The sequence below is a fragment of the Doryrhamphus excisus genome, linkage group LG3, assembly GCF_037039965.1.
Source record: "Doryrhamphus excisus strain RoL-2023G ecotype Guam linkage group LG3, RoL_Dexc_Guam_v1.1, whole genome shotgun sequence".
Classification (NCBI taxonomy): Eukaryota; Metazoa; Chordata; class Actinopteri; order Syngnathiformes; family Syngnathidae; genus Doryrhamphus; species Doryrhamphus excisus.
Genome location: NC_136359.1, coordinates 3,736,447 through 3,759,747, shown reverse-complemented (window position 1 = coordinate 3,759,747; position 23,301 = coordinate 3,736,447). Strand labels below are relative to the sequence as shown.

Below are 23,301 nucleotides of genomic sequence, written 5' to 3'. Positions count from 1 at the left end.
AGCGACTCCAAATTGTCCATAGGTATGAATGTGAGTGTGAATGGTTGTTTGTCTATATGTGCCCTGTGATTGGCTGGCCACCAGTCCAGGGTGTACCCCGCCTCTCGCCCCAAGGAAAGCAGCTGGGATAGGCTCCAGCACCCCTGCGACCCTCGGGAGGAAAAAGCAGTAAAAAATGAATGAAAGAAGAGCAAAATGACATCATAGTCAAACTGCGGCATGTGGGCCACATGAGGCCCGTCAAGCCTCTAAATCTGTCCCACCAGACGTTTCAATTTTTTTTTTAACTTTTAACATGGAAGCTGTATCCAGCGACATGATATCCAGTACTATTGTGGCACGCTTGAGTCGTACAGGAAATAAATGTGATTACACCCATATAGTCCTGCCACAAGGCATGCTGGGTAGCTTGTGGTCCTCTCTCTCTCTCCCAACATTTTGCCGTAAGGCGAGGAGGTAATCAGAGACGTAAAACAAGGAAGGAACGTTAACTTTTAAAATCCATGTCCGGACTACCCAGCATGCCTTGCGGCAATTTCTAAATAACAGTTTAAGCTACTGCTTAGCTGTTGTTTATCGGACACGCAGTAATAGTAGTAGTTGATACATGTGATGCGTTAACTTGCTGCAGATGTGTTTTTGTTTTGTTGCACCGTGAGTAAGTATGTTGTCATCGTTGATGACCACCCATACATGGACAGCACTTCCGCTAAATCGTCTGAGTCCAAAATTTTGCCCCATCCCTGCCCTAGTCATAATGTAATGAACAAAAGTTCTATGGTTATCATCATATTTTACCTGTTTTCCATCACTGTATATTGAGTACACGATGAGTCGCTTCAACCATATTGTGCTGAGCAACCATGACATTGCGCAATAGTGTGGGAGTAGATTCTCAAGACACGCCAGATGATGAGTCGCTTGTACTGAGCAGCCAGGAAAAATGCGCGCGTATCACTTTAAGAACTTCAAGTTGTGGCTCTATGGTTATTATCGCATTTTGCTGTCACTGTGGTTGCATGACCATATTATACCGGGTGGCCTCTGCAATGATATGTGCGCCACTTTGCTACATTTCTGGTTCTATGGTTATCATCACACTTTGCTTTTCTCTTTGTAACGACATTGCAAATAAGAAGAACGAAACAGGAAGTGATTCAATCAACTGTACGCCGTGGAAATTCCTTCTTCTGTCTAGTTATCGTAAGTTGTTTTTATTACGTTTTTCATTTGTGCTCCTCGCACTGAGGACAGGAAATGGAAGCATTAAAGAGAGCAGCTGCTATTTATGTCGTCTGCACCCATGGGGAGACACCATCCTCAATATGTGCACTCAATAATGGACTCAGGTGTCTATTAATACTCCTTCTCCCTCCATGCCTGCCTGCCTGTCACTTGGCCGGCTCTCATCAAAATTATAGCTGCTGCTGCTGCTGCTGCTGGCAATAATACGTAAAAGGCTGCTACAAAAATAAACATGGTGGAAGTAACTCTAGACGTCGAGGCGTTATCGTTTTTTTTTCCTTGTATTAAAATATTTTATGTCATATTTTGAGTTATTATTTTGAGATCAGGGGTCACAAACATGCGGCCCGCGGGCCAAATGTGGCCCGCAGGACACTAGTTTGAGGCCCCCCGCCTTGATATGAAAATTTAATGTTAGTGCGGCCCGCGCAAATTTGATATGGATGCTGTATGGTATCATGTACCCAGAAAAAATTATTACGTTTGATTAATGTTCATGTTAAAGGTTAAATAACTGTTAATAGTTATCCTCCCTATTTGTGTGGAAGTGGTAAGTTTTTGGCTATTTAAGTTTAAAGGAAATAACTTGAAGGCTACCGTTTAGGTCGCTAGCTCTCTAGTTTAGCGAGTTAGCATGTGTCTCAAGACCCTGCAGTTGCGCAATATGTTGTAAATAAAAAGAGTATAAATGTGACTATAGTCGTGTTTTGTCATGTCTACAGGGCTCTAATAATGCTTTGTTCATTTTAATCTGAAAAAATAATTTGTCTACCCACCAACTATATGTGGTTTCTTAAGTTTTTATTATTTGCCTTTTTAAAAATTATTATTATTATATTTATTTATTTATTACTGATTGATTGATTTACTTTGTGTAGAAAAATAAAAAGTAAGATATTTGAGAACAGTGGAATGTTTTATCAGAGCTTTTATTGTAGAAAATCGAAACCAAAGCAAAGTTTATTCATTTTTCTGTTTTTAATAAATGCCTGTTTTTGTTGTTTTTTTTTTTTTTGGAAAACCTGATGCAGCCGGGTCTCGCCCAGAGATATTTGCTGACATTAAAGGCTTTTGTATGAATTTTAAGTATATTATTTGATTAATGTAGAGAGTTGGTAAGTCAGACAATATTTGTTTTGTTTCAATAAAGTTTTTTTTAATGTATATTTGTATTCTCTCCACTATGGATAACATTGGTGCTCTTTCAGGGACCGGTGTTATATTTTTACTTGGACAAAGCGCGCCCTCTGCTGGCTAGTCACAAAAGCACATACAGGTATTGTACTCCTTGTCATTTATAAATAAAGTTAGATTTCGATTGAAAGCGCCAGTCCAACATGGCGTCCCTAGCAACCGAACGGCAACATCACACGGTAAGTACCACATCGAAGTTGTTAATATACAATTATTAAAGGATAATATTTGGAGTGTTTTGTAGAGTTTATTAAACTATGCGATACGCAGTAATGGCAGGTGTTAGTTAATGCGAGCCAATTAAAATAAGCGAGCCTTTTTTGATGTTTTCTTTAGCTTACACTCGACACAAATAGAAATTATTTTGATTTTTGGTTGTTTTTTTGGCTTTTATGTTATTGTAGACATGTTTCCAATATTCTACTGTATACTTTAGTTACTTTTGCTTTGATGTTTGTGAGGCTTATTGTGTTATCAATGTTGTTATTAAGGATTTTAATGATGATGCGTAGTTATAAAGTCTTGGCTAGCTTAAAAACAAACAAAACTGTTGTTTATGATGATAAACATCTATGTTCTGCATGTTGACTAAATAAAAATACATGATTGCTTTAAGCAGGGGGACTCAGAGACTCCATCTTTACCTGATAGCCGGGACGGTGTGGATGAAAGACAGTCCAGGAAGAAAGTCATACAGTTCTTTAAGGAAGTCCAAAAGACCCGGATGCTGTAAGTTCAAGACTAACAATACAGGGACTGTCATATAAGTGTAAAAAGAAGTTAACCACCCTCAAAATATGCTCTCATATTGACGGCAAGAGACTAACGCATATGCGAAAGTGCAAAAAGAAGTTCTGAACCTTAAATTTGGCGATGCTTTTGTTAGTCTTTGTTGGTATAGTCGTGTTGTACTGAGCAGCCACGACTGCAATAAAGTTTTTTTTTCAAATACAAATAAGCCAAAGAAAAAGCAAAACACTATTTAGGATTGAGCTTTGGAGGTTTCACTGTAGGGCAGGGGTGTCCAAACTTTTTCCTGCGAGGATCACATGTTGAAAAATGAATGTTTGTTTTTTTTGTAATGTTCCATATATTTTGACTTCCTTCTCAAATCTTTGTAAATGTTCTTTTCGGAATATTATTACTTTATTTCCATAATAGAATCATTTTTCCCCATCCTAATTTTGAAAAAAAACGACAACTTTATTCATTTTTTGTTTGTTTCTATAATATTATGAGTAATATTCTTTCAATATTTTTTTTAATAGTTTAACTCTATACTACTTGCTATTCTCTGCCTTTTTTCTCCTTAGTATTTTGACTTTATTAACATTTTTTTTCAATTTTCTTTCCTTCTTATAATTAAAAACACAAATACTGTGGATTTCAGAAAATTAGAAAATCTGAAAAATTAAATAATTAAAAAAAAAATCAAAAAATTGTTACAACTATAATGATGAAAATGGTAATATTAATGATGATTATAATAATGGTGATAATAATGACAATAATAATGGTAATAATGATAAAGATTATAACAATAATGATAATAATGATAATAACAATAATAATATTACAATGATAATTATTAATTAACAGAGGAAAACAAGACTGTGGCATGAACATGATTATATCTTGCAAAAAGGGGTAGGAATTTATAAGCTTTTGCTTCATCCGACTCCTTATATATATACAAATGTAAATAATGGAAAATTATATTTTGATTGATGTAAGAAATGCACTGTAATGTTTCATATATTTGCCCAAATAAAATTTAAAAAAAAAAAAAAATTTTTTTATAATAACACTGTTCCCACATTATTTTGACTTTATTCTTGTAACATTATAATTTTTTCCGCTACCTAATTTTCCACAAATCTGTATTTGATTTTTTGTTTGTTTTTGTTTTTTCTTATTTTGTTTCTTATGTTTCTTTTTTTATTTTAACTTCATTTTTCCTCATAATATCACAGCTTTTATCCTTTTTTTCTGTTTTTGCTTTTTTGCTAAATTATTTTATACTTGATTATATTTATTTGTTTTATGCATTTATTTTGTTCCAGTGTTGACAAGTTGGAAAGAGAGAAGATGCTGAGTATCCAGTGCAGGAAGAACGGATGGACCGATGTAGCGACAGAGCTGGACAAGTATGAGAAAACGCTAATAGCGCAAAGAAGCGCACAAAGTGGGTCATTGTTTATAATATTAGTTTGCTTATTTACTGTTGTGCACCTTCAATGATTTTTGGTTTTGTTTCTATATTCAGAGGTGCATCTTCAGAAGCAGCTGGTGAAAATTCAAAATGGCGTCAGGGAATTTAAGAAACAGCTGATAGACATGAAACCAACTCCCACGTGTAAGTAACCTCAGTCCTCTGATTGGCTGGCGACCGGGTTGTACCCTGCCTTTCACCCAAAGTCTGCTGGGGTAGGCTCCAGCATTTTTGTCTTTTTTTTTTAAATCCCATAATAATATACACCTTTCTTCCTTTGCAGTGATTGAAAAGCTGAAGGAAATAATGTCACAGGTGGAAATCTCCATCAGCAATTTAAAGGAACAACAACGCTCATGGTAAATATTTCACTAAAGCAAAGGGGTGTTCAGAGTGCGGCCCCGGGGGCCTTTTGCAACCCGCAAATCCTATATACAGAGTCTCCTCTTCGTCAATGTGATATATTATTTTCATTTCCGCCATTTTTGGCTGCTTTTGTCTTCCACAAACACACAAGGGATGAGTTAGCTAGCGTCCTGGTGCAAGCTAGCAAGCTAACAAGGTGTGGAACGCTTTGGTGTCCTACCGGTGGAGCTGGAAGAGTTAGCCGAGGGCCAGTCTGGACTTCCCCCGGCGACCCGGACCCAATCAGAAACAAAAATGGGAAATGTTATTTTGCTGTAAATATTAGCATAACATCTTAGCATATTGGTAAATTCATTAATACGAACAAATTACTATCAAAAAGTCAGTATGGATACAGAGCTAACATTTCTAACTCCGTGCCAATGATCAAAATTACAAAGGAAATCACTAACGCTAACGCTAGGAAATGTGCAGTCGCAGTATTCATGGATCTGACAAAATACTTTGATACAATAAATCATGACATCATAATAACTAAACTAGAAAGGTACGGAATAAGAGTATTAGTTCTGAACTGCGTCAAAAACTACTTAGCTAACAGGAAGCAATATGTAAAGCTAGAAGAATACACATCTGCAAGGTCATATATTACATGCGGAGTTCCCCAGGGGTCAATACTGGAACCAAAACTGTTCAATGATATCTCCAAAGTCACCAAAGACTTAAAGCTAAATTATTTGCAAATGATACCACTGCTTTTTAAGAACACCCATGTTCTTCAAAAAGTTAATTAATTCATCAATAACTGCTGTTTTGTGATTGGCTACACCACACGATTAGTCAACATATACGCATATTAAGCACATTTTATGTATTCTTGGCTTAAATACGTTTATACTAAAGTACTAATACACTTTAAGGAACTAAAGGATGTACATCAGGGGTGTCAAACTCATGCCATGGAGCGCCGAGACTTTTTTTTTAGCCGGTATCCAAAGCAGGTGAACACCACCTTCAATTTGAGGGAATGAGCTCATTAATTAAATCACCTTATTTGTGTCTTAAATGGACTGTTTTCTGTGATTATGTCTGCTATATTGGGTAAAATGAGTGTAAAAGTGACTATAGGGGTGCTATTCTGGGTCTAGAGGGCTCTAATAATAAAAAGTGATGCTATTAACTATGGAATATAATATTTAATTCATAAATAAGGAATCCTACTTTGCGGGAATTATTTAATCAATAACCAATTAACCATAATAAACATAATAAAATTCCTTATGTGCAATAAATGTTTTGTTTTTAGCATGTGACGGTTTTTGTGCTGTTTTCCGTCGTAGCTTTGGGGAGCTTCTGAAGGAAGAGAGGACATGTGCACAAGAGGTCACCGCTTATGAGAAGAAGATAGAAAACTGGAGCCGTTCCACCAAGTCTGATTCCAAACTCTCTACTGTTCCAACCGTGAAGGTTTGTATCACACCAACTTCCTTTTTAATCCGGTATTCCCACACAATTGTCATCACAACCAAGAGTTATTGTCTCACAAAAAAAAAGAGCAAAGCCTTGGACAGAGATCTCCCTTTAGAGGTCAGAGCTCTGGAAGCCTTCCTTCAGAAGACAGGAGGAGTCTACGGCGGTTGGGAGGAGTACGATCACCAAGTTTTCCTCAAGGTAGAGACACCATTGTGGGGAGTGCCGCCATTGCAATCCTGAATGGTTGAAACAGTTCTTGGTTGGCAGGTTTGGACCAAGCACAGAGGGCAAGCCTCCTTCAGGAAAGAGGCTAAAGTGTTTCTGCCCAGTAAAAGTCAGGAGGACATCGAGGAACACGAGAGGTGGCACCAGGAGGTGATCCATCTGCAGAACAAAAGGAGAGAGGTCGGTGGAATGGGTTTGTTATGAATTGTGTTTCTCATAACAAGCACACTAATCGCTTATAATAACAACAGCTCTTACGATGTCACTTCCTGTCCGCCTTTCTTTTAGGTCGTGTGGGGAACACATTTATAGTAACACACACTTATTCCTATATCTTTCATTCATTCATTTTCTACCTCTTTTTCCTCACGAGGGTCGCGGGGGATGCTGGAGCCTATCCCAGCTGTCTTTGGGCGAGAGGCGGGGTACACCCTGGACTGGTGGCCAGCCAATCACAGGGCACATATAGACAAACAACCATTCACACTCACATTCATACCTATGGACAATTTGGAGTCGCTAATTAACCTAGCATGTTTTTGGAATGTGGGAGGAAACCGGAGTACTCGGAGAAAACCCACGCATGCACGGGGAGAACATGCAAACTCCACACAGAGATGGCCGAGGGCTGGAATTGAACCCTGGTCTCCTAGCTGTGAGGTCTGCGCGCTAACCACTAGTCCGCGGTGCCGCTTTCCTATATCTTAAATGGCCTATTTACGCTTATTATGTCTACTATATTGGCTGCACGGTGGTCGAGTGGTTAGTGGGCAGACCTCACAGCAAGGAGACCCGAGTTCAATCCCACCCTCGGTGTGGGTTTTCTCCGGGTACTCCGGTTTCCTCCCACATTCCAAAAACATGCTAGGTTAATTGGCGACTCCAAATTGTCCATAGGTATGAATGTGAGTGTGAATGGTTGTTTGTCTATATGTGCCCTGTGATTGGCTGGCCACCAGTCCAGGGTGTACCCCGCCTCCTGCCCCAAGACAACTGGGATAGGCTCCAGCACCCCTGCGACCCTCGTGAGGATAAGCGGTAGAAAATGAATGAATAAATGAATATTCGGCAAAGAAGAGCAAAATGACATCATAGTCAAACTGCGGCATGTGGGCCACATGAGGCCCGTCTAGCCTCTAAATTTGTCCCACCAGACGTTAATTTTTTTTTTTTTACTTTTAACATGGAAGCTGTATCCAGCAACATGATATCCAGTACTATTGTGGCACGCTTGAGTCGTACAGGAAATAAATATGTGATTACACCCATATAGTCCTGCCACAAGGCATGCTGGGTAGCTTGTGGTCCTCTCTCTCTCTCACAACATTTTGCCGTAAGGCGAGGAGGTCGTCAGAGACGTAAACAAGGAAGGGACATTAACTTTTAAAATCCAATGTTTTACTGTCCGGACTACCCAGCATGCCTTGCGGCAACTTGTAAGCTTAAACAGTTTAAGCTACTGCTTAGCTGTTGTTTATCGGACACGCAGTAATAGTAGTAGTTGATACATGTCATGCGTTAACTTGCTGAAGATGTGTTTTTGTTTTGTTGCACCGTGAGTAAGTATGTTGTTGTACACTTATATTGCTTATTTGTGTATATATAAATAAAATGCTTATTTTTACAGCAATGAAAGCCAATGAAAAAAGCCTACTTATAATTCTAAATATAAGAAGTATTTTTTTTTGACAAATTGTGGTTTAATTTTCAATTTTTATTTTTGAAATCTGCAGGCCATCCAAAGATGGAAAAGCAGGAAGGAAGTGGAACGTCAAACCAGGATACAGAAGCTGGCAGAAATGGAAGAAGCTGAGCGGAAAAAGAAAAGTTCCAAGTCCCAGCAAAGCAAGTAAGATAAGTTGAGATTCCTTGTGAGAAAAGTGCTACTATGACAGGAGATGTTCCTGTTTCCTAGAACCGAGGAGGAGAAGAAGCTGGCTGCTCAGAGACTGGAGGAGTGGAAGGAGGCCAAGAGAAGGAAAGAGGAGCAGGAGGAGGAGAAGATGCGAGCTGAGAGGGTCCAAAAGAACAGAATAGCAAAGGTAAACTCGAGCAAACAAACCCAAAAGTATCACCAAAGTATCACCTAATGGTTCATTAGGTGGAACGTCGCCGTCATCTGGAGGCAAAGATGACCTCAGAGGAGCAAGTACATGGGACGAGAGGAACGGAGGAGCAGGACGAGAAGATCAGTAGAGAGGAAAAAGAGAAGGAGGTGGAGAAGAGGAGGAAGGAGGCCACTAAAGGCATCAGACATCTCATTAAAAGGGTACACAACAGATTCCATCCTCTATCTTATCATAACATGTATTTATTTATCTATTTCTCACCTCAGGATCTGGACCGAGTCCAAGCAAAGCGTCAGGAGAAGCTGCAGAAGCAGAAGGAAGAAGAAGAGCGGCAGGAGAGGATCATGATGAAGCTGAAGGAGAAAGTCAGCGAGAGCAAGAAGGTCTCAAAGAAAATGGCCTCATTTGTTTACATGGTATCGTTCCTCGTGCAGGTGGACAGCCACATCGGCAGGGATCCATCCAGGTTGGTCAAGCCCACCAAGGGATGGGAGGAGCGACTGAAGAGCGCCGGATCTTCAGGAGGAGGACAAGTTCACCAAATGTTTCACAGGTGTCATATTCCTCAACATGTTGCTTTGTGTTACTTTTGTAACCTCCTAGTAGAATTTTAGTTCTCATTCTGTCTGAATTTTGTTTGTGTTTTTTTTGTTTTTGGTGCAGAGCTGTTCCTAGTTGGAGACAGGGGCTGTGAAGATGTAGATGCTCCTAACTTTGGGAACATTCAAGCTGTCAGAAACTCATTAAAGGTACAATAAAAAGGTGCAAAAGTGACTTTTGAATGATTTTCAAAATGATGTTTTGAATGATGAACAATTATGTGTCCCTAGAGCCTGTTTATGGCAATGGTAATGGTTTAATTTCATTTGAACATGCATCAGATTACAATTGAATGCATCACATAATCAGTTCCCAGTTCCACATGTCCAAAAGGAGTAGGAAGAAGCAAAGCTTATTAAATCCTACCCCTCCATCTGGTACTTTTACAATCAGTAACTGTTACATTTGTTCACTTTCCTAATATAGTTTATTTTTTTATTTTTTTATTTTGTATTTTGTATTTTGTATTTTGTATTTTTTTCGTATTTTTTTTTTAATTTTTAATTTTTAATTTTTAATTTTTAATTTTTTATTTTTTATTTTTTATGTTTTATTTTTTATTTTTAATTTTTTATTTTTAATTTTTTATTTTTAATTTTTTATTTTTTATTTTTTATTTTTTATTTTTTATTTTTTATTTTTTATTTTTTATTTTTTATTTTTTATTTTTTATTTTTTATTTTTTATTTTTTATTTTTTATTTTTTATTTTTTATTTTTTATTTTTTATTTTTATTCACACTTAACTCTTGTAATGTTTCCTTTTTATTGTCATGAAATTACTTTTTTTAATTGTGAGAATTTTTTTTTATTAAAAAAAGGCTTCACTACTCATCTTAAAATAAAGTCTGGATCTCTGCTAACTATCTGTAAGTCAGCTAACAGCAAACAGGCTGACCGAGCATAATGTTGCTGTTAATGTGAGTACTGTGGTCATTTATTTTTTATTTTTTATTTTTTATTTTTTATTTTTTATTTTTTATTTTTTATTTTTTATTTTTTATTTTTTATTTTTTATTTTTTATTTTTTATTTTTTATTTTTATTTTTTATTTTTTATTTTTTATTTTTTATTTTTATTCACACTTAACTCTTGTAATGTTTCCTTTTTATTGTCATGAAATTACTTTCTTTAATTGTGAGAATTTTTTTTTTATTAAAAAAAGGCTTCACTACTCATCTTAAAATAAAGTCTGGATCTCTGCTAACTATCTGTAAGTCAGCTAACAGCAAACAGGCTGACCGAGCATAATGTTGCTGTTAATGTGAGTACTGCGGTCATTTTTTTTATTTATTTATTTTTTATTTTTTATTTTTTATTTTTTATTTTTTATTTTTTATTTTTTATTTTTTATTTTATATTTTTTATTTTTTATTTTTTATTTTTTATTTTTTATTTATTATTTTTTATTTTTTATTTTTTATTTTTTATTTTTTATTTTTTATTTTTTAGGTAATTGGTTATTTTTAGCTTTATGCATTGAAGATGAACTATATCAGCAAATGCTCACCAAATGTGAGAAAAAAATGATCATCTCCATGACTTGCTTGCTCCACTTTTGAAAGATGAATCATGCAAACATAGTTGTGGGTTTTCAATTGGAAAAAATAGTAAAATACGCGACTTGTTATTTTCATTTTTATTTTGGCCTCTCATAAGGCTTGCCTGTTTATTTTTATTAAATAAATGCATGAGAAACACGATCCAATACAAAAAGCGCCGTGTATTTGTACACTATAATACTACTACAGTGATGCTTTTATTTTTTTAAAATACCCCACCGGAAACAGTCCTCGCTTTGCGGAAACAAAAATGGATTCAAAGATGGCGGAGGAGGTGATCCTTACTGACGAATTGGAGCAGCTAGATTTTTTAAGAGACCGACATGTACGCTTCTTCCAGAGAACTCTTCAGGTTCTACCAGAGAGATACGCCTCCCTGGAGACCACTAGGTGAGCTCCAAAATTCCAGACTGGCCTTTTTGGGGGGGCGTTTTTCCTCTTACACGTAAAAGGCTGCAGTGCCACTTAGCATGTGTTGCTAACATCAGCTCGTGAAGTTGTGACATATTTGTAAGTGCAGCAACAGGAAACAAACTTGTTCCATGGCAGCGCCACATAACTTAATGTTCAGCAACTACTTTGATAAATTGTGTTTTAACAGTACAGGTTAAGAACGTTGGGTAAAAATTAATCCGCAAAGAAATTTGACTATATTATTGAGTCTTAAACTGTCCCCCCAACTAGCTTAACACTGCTAGCCCATGTATGTCATAACTAGCAACCCGCTTTTTGTGCTTTCTGTGTGGTGTTTTTTAGGAATAACATATTCTCCTCCTTTTCCAGGTTGACTATCATATTCTTTGCCTTGTCTGGTCTCGATATGCTCGATGCCCTGAATGTCATCGATAGTAATGTCATGATCGAGTGGATCTACTCCATGCAGGTTCTTCCCACAGAAGACAGTGAGTCCCACGCTTGCAAACATACATGCATGCATGCATACATACATACATGCAGAAACCGGACCATGCAATAATCAATAAGGGTAGAGAATAAAGGCATCGGAACACAGTGCAACATCCCACTTCACTGCATGATGCAGTCCATAATATTGTGTACATTATATCATACACTGTGAATGGGAGCAGTGTATAGTCTTGATGTAGGCCTATTTTTATTTTATTTTATTTTTTTTACATACGGAGGCTATTACTGATTATTATTCAAGGTAGCAGAACATATTGTTCTTTCTTTGTATTCTTTGAAAACTTTAAATTATTGTTATTTTTTCTAAATTATTTAAATTATTTGTTGAACTTACTGTACATTGTTCATATTTTATGTAATCTATTTATTCTCCACATCATTATTATTTATTATTTATTATTTAACTTTTTTCATGTGAGTTTATTCCCATCATATTTCCATTTTATTCCGGTAATATTGCAATTTTTTCCCCAACCTGCATGTATTCATTTATTTATTATTTATTATTTAATTTTTATTTTTATTTTTATTTTTATTTTTATTTTTATTTTTATTTTTATTTTTATTTTTATTTTTATTTTTATTTTTATTTTTATTTTTATTTTTATTTTTATTTTATTTTTATTTAACTTTTTTCATGTGAGTTTATTCCCATCATATTTCCATTTCATTCCGGTAATATTGCAATTTTTTTTCCCCAACCTGTAACATTGTGAAAAATGAAAAGATACAAAGGCCACTTTATTAATACTAATATTTCATAAACCATATGCTACCAAGACTAAACTTAAACTAAACTTAAAATATTCTATTGGTCTTTTTTTCCCATTTGTTTTACAAACATTTCTTCTCATAATATTATGACTTATTTACATCATTTTTGGACTTTATTCCCACAATTTAATAACCTTTGCCCAAAGCTAATTTTCCAAAAATTGCACAAAATGTTTTTATAATTTTGAAATTAATATCATTATTATTTTTAGTCATTTTTGTCCCCCCATTTATTTATTATTTATTATTTATTATTTATTATTTATTATTTATTATTTATTATTTATTATTTATTATTTATTATTTATTATTTATTATTTATTATTTATTATTTATTATTTATTATTTATTATTTATTATTTATTATTTATTATTTATTATACATTTGGTTGGCAATTTCACTGCTGTGTTATTGTGCAATGACAATAAAGAAAGTCTATGTCTATGTTTCAGTGATGGCCAGTAGGTGGCAGCAGCACTCTTTTGCGTTGCTCATGTTTGTTTCTCCGCTTGTCTATTTCCAGAATCGAACCTCAGTCGCTGCGGCTTTCGAGGATCATCACACATTGGAATTCCGTACAGCACCAAGGTACCATCTGTCCGTGTGTCCCTGTTTTTGGGCGTCATTGCTTATGCTGTCTATTTTGTAACTTAACCACCACAATTCATGGTTCTATGTTAAATTAGAACCATATTTATATATATATACAACTGCTCCAATTATATGTATTTATTGTTCAGGGTCCAGGTGTGCTCCATCCGTACGACAGCGGCCACATAGCCATGACTTACACTGGATTGTGCTCTTTGCTCATACTGGGAGACGACCTGAGCCGTGTCAACAAACAGGCCTGCCTGGCCGGTCTCAGGGCCTTGCAGCTCGATGACGGCAGGTTAGAAACACACATGCACACAACAACCATACTATTCATTGTTTACTGTGGCCTGATTTTTGTATGATTATGAATAGCATTTAAATAATACAATTACCTATTATATATATATATGTGAAAATATGAGCTGGAAACCTCATATTACAAATATGCAACATAAGGTGGCTGGAAATATTTAAATATTGAACAAATCGGAAATCACTCCACACTCTTTATTGCTCTCTGGTTCTACCATATCTTACTTATTGTGTGGAAATATGGGCTAATAACTATAAAAGCAATCTTCACTCGCTAAATGTACTGCAAAAAAAGGTCAGTAAGGATAATTCATAATGGCGCCTACAGAGTACTAACATACTAACTCCTTATTTCTAAAATCACAAATACTTCAACTTGCTGATATAGTTCATCTTCAAACAGCTGACATAATGCATAAGGCTAAAAATAACCAATTAGCTAAAAATGTAATTCAATACTTCTCTTACATTTGAAACACTTATGCTAGGACTACGTTAAAAAGCCATAGCATTTCAGTATGTGGAATCAAACTATGGAATGGAAAATTAAATTAAATAAAATTAAATTATAAAATAAAAAAATAAAATAAAATAAAAACATTAAATAAAAAATATAAAACATTAAATAAAAAATATAAAAACATTAAATACAAAATATAAAACATTAAATAAAAAATACAAAATACACAATGTAAAATACACAATGTAAAATACAAAATATAAAATTGAAAATTTAACTATATTAGGAAAGCAGGAGGTGAACAAATGTAACAGTTAGGATTAGGGGTAGGATTTAATAAGCTTTGCTTCTTCCTACTCCTTTTGGACATGTGGAACTGTGAACTGATGATGTGATGCACTCAATTGTAATTTGATGCATGTTAAAATGAAGTAAAACCATTACCATATGTCATAAAATGACATCATTAAATATGCTAAAATTAAATATGCTAAAATTGTAAGTGTAAATATATACATAAATATTATATTATGTAATTAATATGTTTCTAAAAATAAAATGTGGACCGAGCATTATTAGTCAATCTGCCTCCTTTTTCCTCATTGAGACAGTTATCTTTTCCCCTTTTAGTTTCTACGCCGTGCCAGAAGGAAGCGAAAACGATATCCGCTTTATCTACTGTGCCACTAGTATCTGTTACATGCTGGATGATTGGTCGGGCATGGATATCCAAAAGGCCATCGAGTACATCCGAGGAAGCTTGGTGAGTAGTCAGTGAACGTCGAAACGTTACCTTCGTGGAGGCCTGATTGTCTGACCTGTGATTGTTTTCGTGTAGTCTCTGCCAATGAGGCCACCCACCTTCAAAGGGTGGCACGCTGCCCTAGAAAAAACTCATTTCTAATGAATGCAGTGTATCATGGCTATAAAGCAGTTGCTGGGATTGTTCTAGGTCATGTGGAGAAAAGGTTTTTTTTACGCTTCATTGCGAAATTCATGCACTTCCCTCTTTGCAGGATTCCTAACATTAGTTTCATGGCCATATTTCATCATACATTATAGTAGCTAAGGGGTGTTTATTTACTCATGTGCAGAGAGTATAGGGCCACTATGCTGTTTGTCTCTGCTTTATTAACCCTTAGATGCATAAGTGGGTCAAAAATGACTGGGTCAGGTTGTTTTCTTGAAATATCTTTGTAATGAAAATCATTTCATATTTCAGTTATTCCTCAAAAAACATGTTTTTGATATCATGTCATTCACATTTTTAACTTACCTTTTATACATTTTAAGAAATTTTAGTTTTTTTGTTACTACTCCAACCTTCCATAAGTGGGTCAAAAATAACCCGGTCATGTTTTCTTGAAATATCTTTGTCCTGAAAATCATTTCATATTTCAGGTATTCCTCAAAAACATGTTTTTGATATCATGTCATTCAATTTTTTAACTTACCTTTTATACATTTTAAGAAATTTTAGTTTTTTTGTTACTACAACAACCTTCCATAAGTGGGTCAAAAATGACCCGGTCACGTTGTTTTCTTGAAATATCTTTGTCCTGAAAATCATTTCATATTTCAGGTATTCCTCAAAAACATGTTTTTGATATCATGTCATTCAATTTTTTAACTTACCTTTTATACATTTTAAGAAATTTTAGTTTTTTTGTTACTACCCCAACCTTCCATAAGTGGGTCAAAAATGACCCGGTCAGGTTGTTTTCTTGAAATATCTTTGTAATGAAAATTTTTTATCATTTCATATTCCAGGTATTCCTCAAAAAACATGTTTTTGCTATCATACCATTCGCATTTTTAAACTACCTTTTATACATTTTAAGAAATTTTAGTTTTTGTGTTACTACACCAACCTTCCATAAGTGGGTCAAAAATGACCCGGTCAGGTTGTTTTCTTGAAATATCTTTGTAATGAACATTTTTAATCATTTCATATTCCAGGTATTCTTCAAAAAACATGTTTTTGATATCATGCCATTCACATTTTTAGCTTATCTTTTATAGATTTTAAGAAATGTTAGTTTTTGTGTTACTACCCCAACCTTCCATAAGTGGGTCAAAAATGACCCGGTCAGGTTGTTTTCTTGAAATATCTTCGTAATGAAATTTTTTTTATCATTTCATATTCCAGGTATTCCTCAAAAAACATGTTTTTGATATCATGCCATTCACATTTTTAACTTACCTTTTATACATTTTAAGAAATTTTAGTTTTTGTGTTACTACCCCAACCTTCCATAAGTGGGTCAAAAATGACCCGGTCAGGTTGTTTTCTTGGAATATCTTTGTAATGAAATTTTTTTATAATTTCATATTCCAGGTATTCCTCAAAAAACAAGGGGGGACCATTGATGAAAATGATCCAAATAAAGAGCTTCTTCATGTTTTCCCACAGCAATGCACTGTTCTCCATCACCCATTTATCATGCCAGTGAAAGTTGTCTTCTTTTGTGTCCTCCATGCAGTCTTATGACAACGGTTTTGGTCAGGGAGCAGGACGAGAGTCACATGGTGAGTACTGGCTTCTCTTCACCATTTTTAACCGTACGTGTTATCAATTTACTTTCACCGGCTAAGGATTAATCCATGAGTATGTTAATGCTTCTTCAAGCTTGTGTGGGCGCCAAGGTGGCTTATGGGAGTAACTGGTTTATAGGATTAGTGATTATTTTTCCAAGCACTGTTGTCCTTATTAATGCGTGCTCGAGTGAAATGTTGTTACTGCCGCAGATCAGAATCAGAAATTGTTTATTGCCAGGTATGATTAAACACATACTAGGAATTTGTTTAGATGAAGTAGATGCATTAAAGATGAAAATACAAAATATATAGTATAAATATATATATATATACACACAGTCTGTTTTTTGTTTGTTATTCCGGAAGCACAGTCCAAAAGAGTCCAAACTGAGCGTTAATCTAACGCAGGGGTCTCAAACTCAATTTACTTGGGGGCCACTGGAGCTAGGGTCTGGGCGAGACTGGGCCGCATCAGGTTTTCCAACCCCCCCCCCCCCCCGCATTTATTAAAAACAGAAAAATGAATAAACTTTGCTTTGGTTTCGATTTTCTACAATAAAAGCTCTGATAAAACATTCCACTGTTCTCAAATATCTTACTTTTTATTTTTCTACACAAAATAAGATGAAAAATAAATAAACAAATCAAGAATAAAGAAAATCAATCAATTAGTAATAAATAAATAAATATAATAATCATAATAAAACGGCAAATAATATAAACTTAAGAAACCACATATAGTTGGTGGGTAGTTGGTACGTTTGATTAATGTTCATGTTAAAGGTTAAATAACTGTTAATAGTTATCCTCCCTATCCGTGTGGAAGTGGTAAGTTTTTGGCTATTTAAGTTTAAAGGAAATAACTTGAAGGCTACCGTTAAGGTTGCTAGCTCTCTAGTTTGCGAGTGAGCATGTGTCTCAAGACCCTGCAGTTGCGCAATATGTTGTAAATAAAAAGAGTATAAATGTGACTATAGTCGTGTTTTGTCATGTCTACAGGGCTCTAATAATGCTTTGTTCATTTTAATCTGAAAAAAATAATTTGTCTACCCACCAACTATATGTGGTTTCCTGATGCCTATGAACCTGATGCGGCCCAGTCTCACCCAGACCCTAGCTCCAGTGGCCCCCAAGTAAATTGAGTTTGAGACCCTTACTGTAGAGGCAATCTGTGATGCTTTCTGAGCAGAGGTCTTATGAGGTCTCTTGTGACATCATGCGTGTTTTTAGTTAAAAATGGTGTTTCCACATAAATTGGCAAGTCACGGAACGCTAAAATAATCTCATATTCTGGGAACACGAAGGTGTGTAAAACTGTCAGACTTGTATTTGACTAAGAATGTTATCCTTTCAGTCATCAGTGCAGCTCATGGGGAAAATAGGCTAATCTCCAAAGAACCATGTTTGTGCACACATACACAGATGCGTAATCTATAAATATCATCATCAAAGGATATGTCCTCGCTTTTTGTGGCCCATCTTTCAGGCGGCTGGACGTACTGCGCCATCGCCTCTCTCTGTCTGATGGGTCGATTGGAGGAAGCGTTGGGTCAGCGGGAATTGGACAGGATCCGCCGCTGGTGCATCATGAGGCAGCAGAGTGGCTTCCACGGTCGGCCCAACAAGCCTGTGGACACGTGCTACTCCTTTTGGGTGGGCGCCACTTTAGAGGTACGCCTCACATGTGCACTCGCTTGTATTTTTTTTTTATGGGGTTGATGATTGACAGATGAAATGCTGTAATTTCATGCACATATTTTCTTATTTTTTCTCATTTTGTTGTTGTCTTAATTCCGTGTCCATTATGTTATTGTGTTATTTAACATTAATGTGTATGCAGCATACTGTCTGCAAAATTATGGCAATGCAATTTTGCCTCCCGTGTTGGTAAATGGACCCTCTAAATCAGGGGTCTCAAACTCAATTTACTTGGGGGCCACTGGAGCTCGGGTCTGGGTGAGACTGGGCCGCATCAGGTTTTAAAAAAACAAAACAAAAAAATGCATTTATTAAAAACAAGAAAAATTTAAAAAGTTTGCTTTGGTTCCAATTTTCTACAAGAAAAGCTCTGATAAAACAAGTTATTTCCTTTAAACTTAAAAAGCCAAAAACTTACCACTTCCACACGGATAGGGAGGATAACTATTAACAGTTATTTAACCTTTAACATGAACATTAATCAAACGTAATAATTTTTTCTGGGTACATGATACCATACAGCATCCATATCAAACTTGCGCGGGCCGCACTAACATTAAACTTTCATATCAATCGGGGGCCTCAAACTAGTGGCCGCGTGTTTGAGACCCCTGCTCTAAATAAAGCATTGGTGTCCAAAGTGTAGCCCAAGGGCCATTTACGACTGCATTTCATCCTTTATTGGCCCACAACCATAGAATCAAAGACTTTAATATTTAAATATATCAGTCTTTTTAGCCTTTTTACAACATTTAAGAAATACATAAAAAATTGCATTATTTCCTAGTTTCGAAAATTTTTGAGGAAAAAGTTTTCAGTGACCAAAAATTATTATTTTTTTGTGCATAGAAAAAAATAATAGGCGTAATTAATTGTGTGGACATATTCCCACTTGAATACAAATACAAACATGTGGGTCATAGCTATGCCAGTGGTGTTATCCAAAAATAAAGAGCTCAACTTAAACAGCAATGAGTAAGGCGCCATCACGCCAATGTAGCTAATCTGCGACTATGTAGGTCACAGCTGTGCCAGAGGTGCAAAAGCATTATTCATATTCATATATATATATATATATATATATACTATATATATATATATATATATATATATTCATTCCATCGTGTAAACACTTGATGTCGTTATAACATTTTCTCACCTTTCATTGCCTACTGTCTCAGCTATTAGATGTGTTCCAGTACACCAACTTTGACAAGAACAGGACCTTCATCCTCTCCACGCAAGATCGATTGGTGGGGGGCTTCGCCAAGTGGCCAGACAGCCACCCAGGTACATAATGCAGATCCTTATTGTACAGTGTCAGATAAATTGAAAAGGCTACTGGGACTTTTGGATGACTGGTCTCCATTGTAATCTTACACCAGGGGTCTCAAACTCACTTTACTTGGGGGGGCCACTGGAGCTAGGGTCTGGGTGAGACTGGGCTGCATCAGGTTTTCCAAAAAAAAAAAACGCATTTATTAAAAACGGAAAAATTAATAAACTTTGCTTTGGTTTCGATTTTCTACAATAAAAGCTCTGATAAAACATTCCACTGTTCTCAAATATCTTACTTTTTATTTTTCTACACAAAATAACATGAAAAATAAATAAACAAATCAAGAATAAAGAAAATCAATCAATCAGTAATAAATAAATAAATATAATAATAATAATAATAAAACGGCAAATAATAAAAACTTAAGAAACCACATATAGTTGGTGGGTAGACAAATTATTTTTTTCAGATTAAAATGAACAAAGCATTATTAGAGCCCTGTAGACATGACAAAACACGACTATAGTCACATTTATACTCTTTTTATTTACAACATATTGCGCAACTGCGGGGTCTCGAGACACATGCTAACTCGCAAACTAGAGAGCTAGCGACCTAAACGGTTGCCTTCAGGTTACTTCCTTTAAACTTAAATAACCAAAAACTTACCACTTCCACACGGATAGGGAGGATAACTATTAACAGTTATTTAACCTTTAACATGAACATTAATCAAATGTAATAATTTTTTCTGGGTACATGATACCATACAGCATCCATATCAAACATTAAACTTTCATATCAAGGCGGGGGCCTCAAACTGGTGTCCTGCGGGCCACATTTGGCCATTAATGAGGAAGACACTCTTGAAATGATCGGAAAAAAAAACAACTAAAAATGCAAATACTAGTCGGAAAACCAAGGGCGACCTCAAGCTTTTTTCTGAATGGCTCATCAACTGCAAGAACGAACGAAGACCAGTAGAAAGTATTCCCCCCCCCGCCTGAGTTAGACAAATACGTGTCTATGTTTATTTTATCAAATCAGAAAAGAAAATGGGGATGAATACGAGCCTGATTCTCTCAAATCAAAATTCAACTCTCTGGCACGTTACATGATGGAAAAACGAAAGCTAAACTTCCTGTGTTTACATTGTTTAGATATAATACATGTAATAAACTGAAATTTTTCTGGAAACAAAATGGTCTTTTGATTAAATAGTACGTGATAATAAGATCATCACATGCGTGCCAGTATCAGACCTCGACCGACACTTGGGTGCATGATACCTGGCCTGATACCAGACAAACCATGTGATAACCTATAGCACCTCTTCTCATAGAAGTGGAGCAAATAAATGAGGGAGATGATGATGATGGCCATTTATGTCATAAAAAGGCCGCAAGGACACACATGAGTGTTATAACATCATAAAGAGTTATTGCTTTTGTAAAAAAAAAAAAAAAAAAAAAATACAAGTCACGTTACCGGCTAAAAACCTGCATAACATACATATTAATACTAGCTTACTAGCTTGTGATATGATTGTCAGTAGCCTTGGTTGTGTTTTATAGCTCCAGTGACATCCAGCTCGCTTGATTGATTCTGATGTAGCCTTGCAATCATCTTGTCATTTCATTATAATTCAATTACTGGTCCATTTACTGGTCTGTGCAGCTTTTAGTTAGTCCCCGAGGACAGGCAAAGGGTTACGACTGACGAGACTCTTTTGAATTATTCATCGCCTACTGAAAGGAGCAGTGCAACAAAAAAAAAAAAGGGAGGTCAGATGCTTGTTTAATGAAGTAAATGTGACGTGAGATGGCTCGTATTGTGCCGTCTACTGACCGGACACATGCAGATGTTTTACGCTCACATCCATGATTATTGGATGTGAGCCATCCCTGACCCACTTTCTTCCAACCTCCTTTCACACATTTCACACTCTCCTTTTTATATCCCTCCCCAAGACCCTCTACACGCCTACTTGGGCCTGTGCGGACTCTCTCTGATCGGCGAGCCCAGCCTGAGGAAGGTCCACCCAGCTCTCAACATCACCCAGAGGGCCTTTGAGCACCTCCGACATCTGCAGCAGACGTGGAAGGACAATAGCGACGGCTGCAGCCGACAGCACTGACAAAGAGGGGAGCATCCCATCGGGTTTCAGTACACGCAAGTACCGACCGAGTCAAGGCCATCTGGAGTATTTTTCCTTTTTATTTCCGGAAAAAAAGTGTCCGGTTAGTAACTTTGAAAAGTGGCCTTTCTGTTAAGTCAAGCTGCCTTTTGGGTTTAAAAAAAAAAAAAAAAAAAATGTGCCAGAAAAAACTCACCAGATACCTGAACACATCACAGGTGCCAAACTGTCTCTGTTATTATTAAGAATAGGAAAACAAAGCAGTAGCAGTTTCATTATAGATCATCCCTTAATGGCAGTGATTTTCAACCACTGTGCCGCGGCACACTAGTGTACCTTGAGAAACCGTCAGGTGTGCCGTGAGGAATTATCCAATATCACTTTTTATAATTAACATTTACAGTAAAGTCTCGTTATATCGATATTCTCGGGAGTCTGGAAAAAATACCGATATAACCGGACTATCCATATATCCGATCCTGCGCCGAACTGCATTAAAAGTGGGCAATAACGCACTCGCAGCTTAAATCAATCTTTGCTTAAGGATTTCAATACCAAAAAAGAACACGGCGAACGGCTGCTTCCAGTCAACTTTATTTTTCACACTTCCACCACCAGAGCGCAGCACACACACACCGATTCCCGCACTTCCTGGTTCACAGGTCATGCTCAACCCGCCCCACATAGCTGGCCAAACACATGCCTGCAACAGAAGAACCAACGAACGCCAGCATGTACATATGAAAAACAGTGATTATTGCAAGCGATAAAAAGATATCTGAATACAACACAATGAAATACATGTATTTGTACGCTCGTGTCTTCGTTGGAATAGGTGTGTATGCTATGTCAGTTGGTTGAGCATGACCTGTGAACCAGGAAGTGCGGGAATCGGTGTGTGTGCTGCACTCTGGTGGTGGAAGTGTGAAAAATAAAGTTGACTGGAAGCAGCCGCTCGCCGTGTTCTTTTTTGGTATTGAAATCCTTAAGCAAAGATTGATTTAAGCTGCTTTTGTATCGATATAAGCAGACCAAATTGGCTGGCGGGAGATGAAAAGGGCATCGTAGTAACCGGATTATCATAATAACCGGGTATCGTACTAACGGAACTAATTATATCATAAAAGACTAGAAATTTGCCGGGACATGAAAATAGTATCGTAATAAGCAGTACTTCGATATAACCGATATCGATATAATGAGACTTTACTGTATTAATCATCATTTGCAAATATTATGTCAATAGTATACATGGACCCGAATATTCCAATTGCATTTGGTTTATTTGCTAAAAAAAACGGAAAGAATTGAACAGGGATGGAATATTCCTTTTAACCAATCCGATTGACGTATTTTGTACCCGCTCAAACGGAAATTTGTCAGGGTGCGTTCTTCTTCTGTTGTTTATTGGCGGTTGGCAAGCTGCTTTCGTGTGCATTAGCGCCATCTGTGGAACAGAATCTAAACCCTTCTATACTTTATTCACAAGTCCAGTTTTATTAAAAAAAGAAAATATATATCTATATAAAACATGTCCTGAGTTTAATTATAAAATATTATCAACATTGAATTTGATCTTTTCCTGTTTAAATTTACGTTCTTCACTTTTAAAAAATGGAGGCCAGCAATCGGC

The 23,301-nt window shown here is 36.0% G+C and overlaps 2 protein-coding genes across 3 annotated transcripts; both read left to right on the top strand.

The window, feature by feature from the left end:
• The first annotated feature begins 2,501 nt into the window (after nucleotides 1-2,501).
• On the top strand, nucleotides 2,502-9,577 carry ccdc112 (coiled-coil domain containing 112). Of its 2 annotated transcripts, none has more exons than XM_058070772.2 (14): nucleotides 2,502-2,618; nucleotides 3,056-3,168; nucleotides 4,503-4,624; nucleotides 4,706-4,795; nucleotides 4,935-5,010; nucleotides 6,358-6,484; nucleotides 6,572-6,688; nucleotides 6,758-6,895; nucleotides 8,449-8,564; nucleotides 8,631-8,757; nucleotides 8,817-8,984; nucleotides 9,051-9,149; nucleotides 9,219-9,337; nucleotides 9,448-9,577. In XM_058070772.2, exons 1-14 carry the CDS (start codon nucleotides 2,583-2,585, stop codon nucleotides 9,476-9,478), a joined length of 1,479 nt encoding a protein of 492 aa, XP_057926755.2. In that variant the 5' UTR covers nucleotides 2,502-2,582; the 3' UTR covers nucleotides 9,479-9,577. The 2 variants fall into 2 exon arrangements, with proteins under 2 accessions (XP_057926755.2, XP_078645416.1); XM_078789290.1 differs by having other exon boundaries at nucleotides 2,577-2,618; nucleotides 3,059-3,168.
• Nucleotides 9,578-11,180: 1,603 nt separating this feature from the next.
• On the top strand, nucleotides 11,181-21,876 carry pggt1b (protein geranylgeranyltransferase type I, beta subunit). The gene is made up of 9 exons (XM_058070774.2): nucleotides 11,181-11,335; nucleotides 11,729-11,847; nucleotides 13,171-13,235; nucleotides 13,388-13,539; nucleotides 14,647-14,779; nucleotides 16,500-16,545; nucleotides 18,041-18,225; nucleotides 19,434-19,542; nucleotides 21,502-21,876. Exons 1-9 carry the CDS (start codon nucleotides 11,196-11,198, stop codon nucleotides 21,666-21,668), a joined length of 1,116 nt encoding a protein of 371 aa, XP_057926757.2. The 5' UTR covers nucleotides 11,181-11,195; the 3' UTR covers nucleotides 21,669-21,876.
• Nucleotides 21,877-23,301: the final 1,425 nt, after the last annotated feature.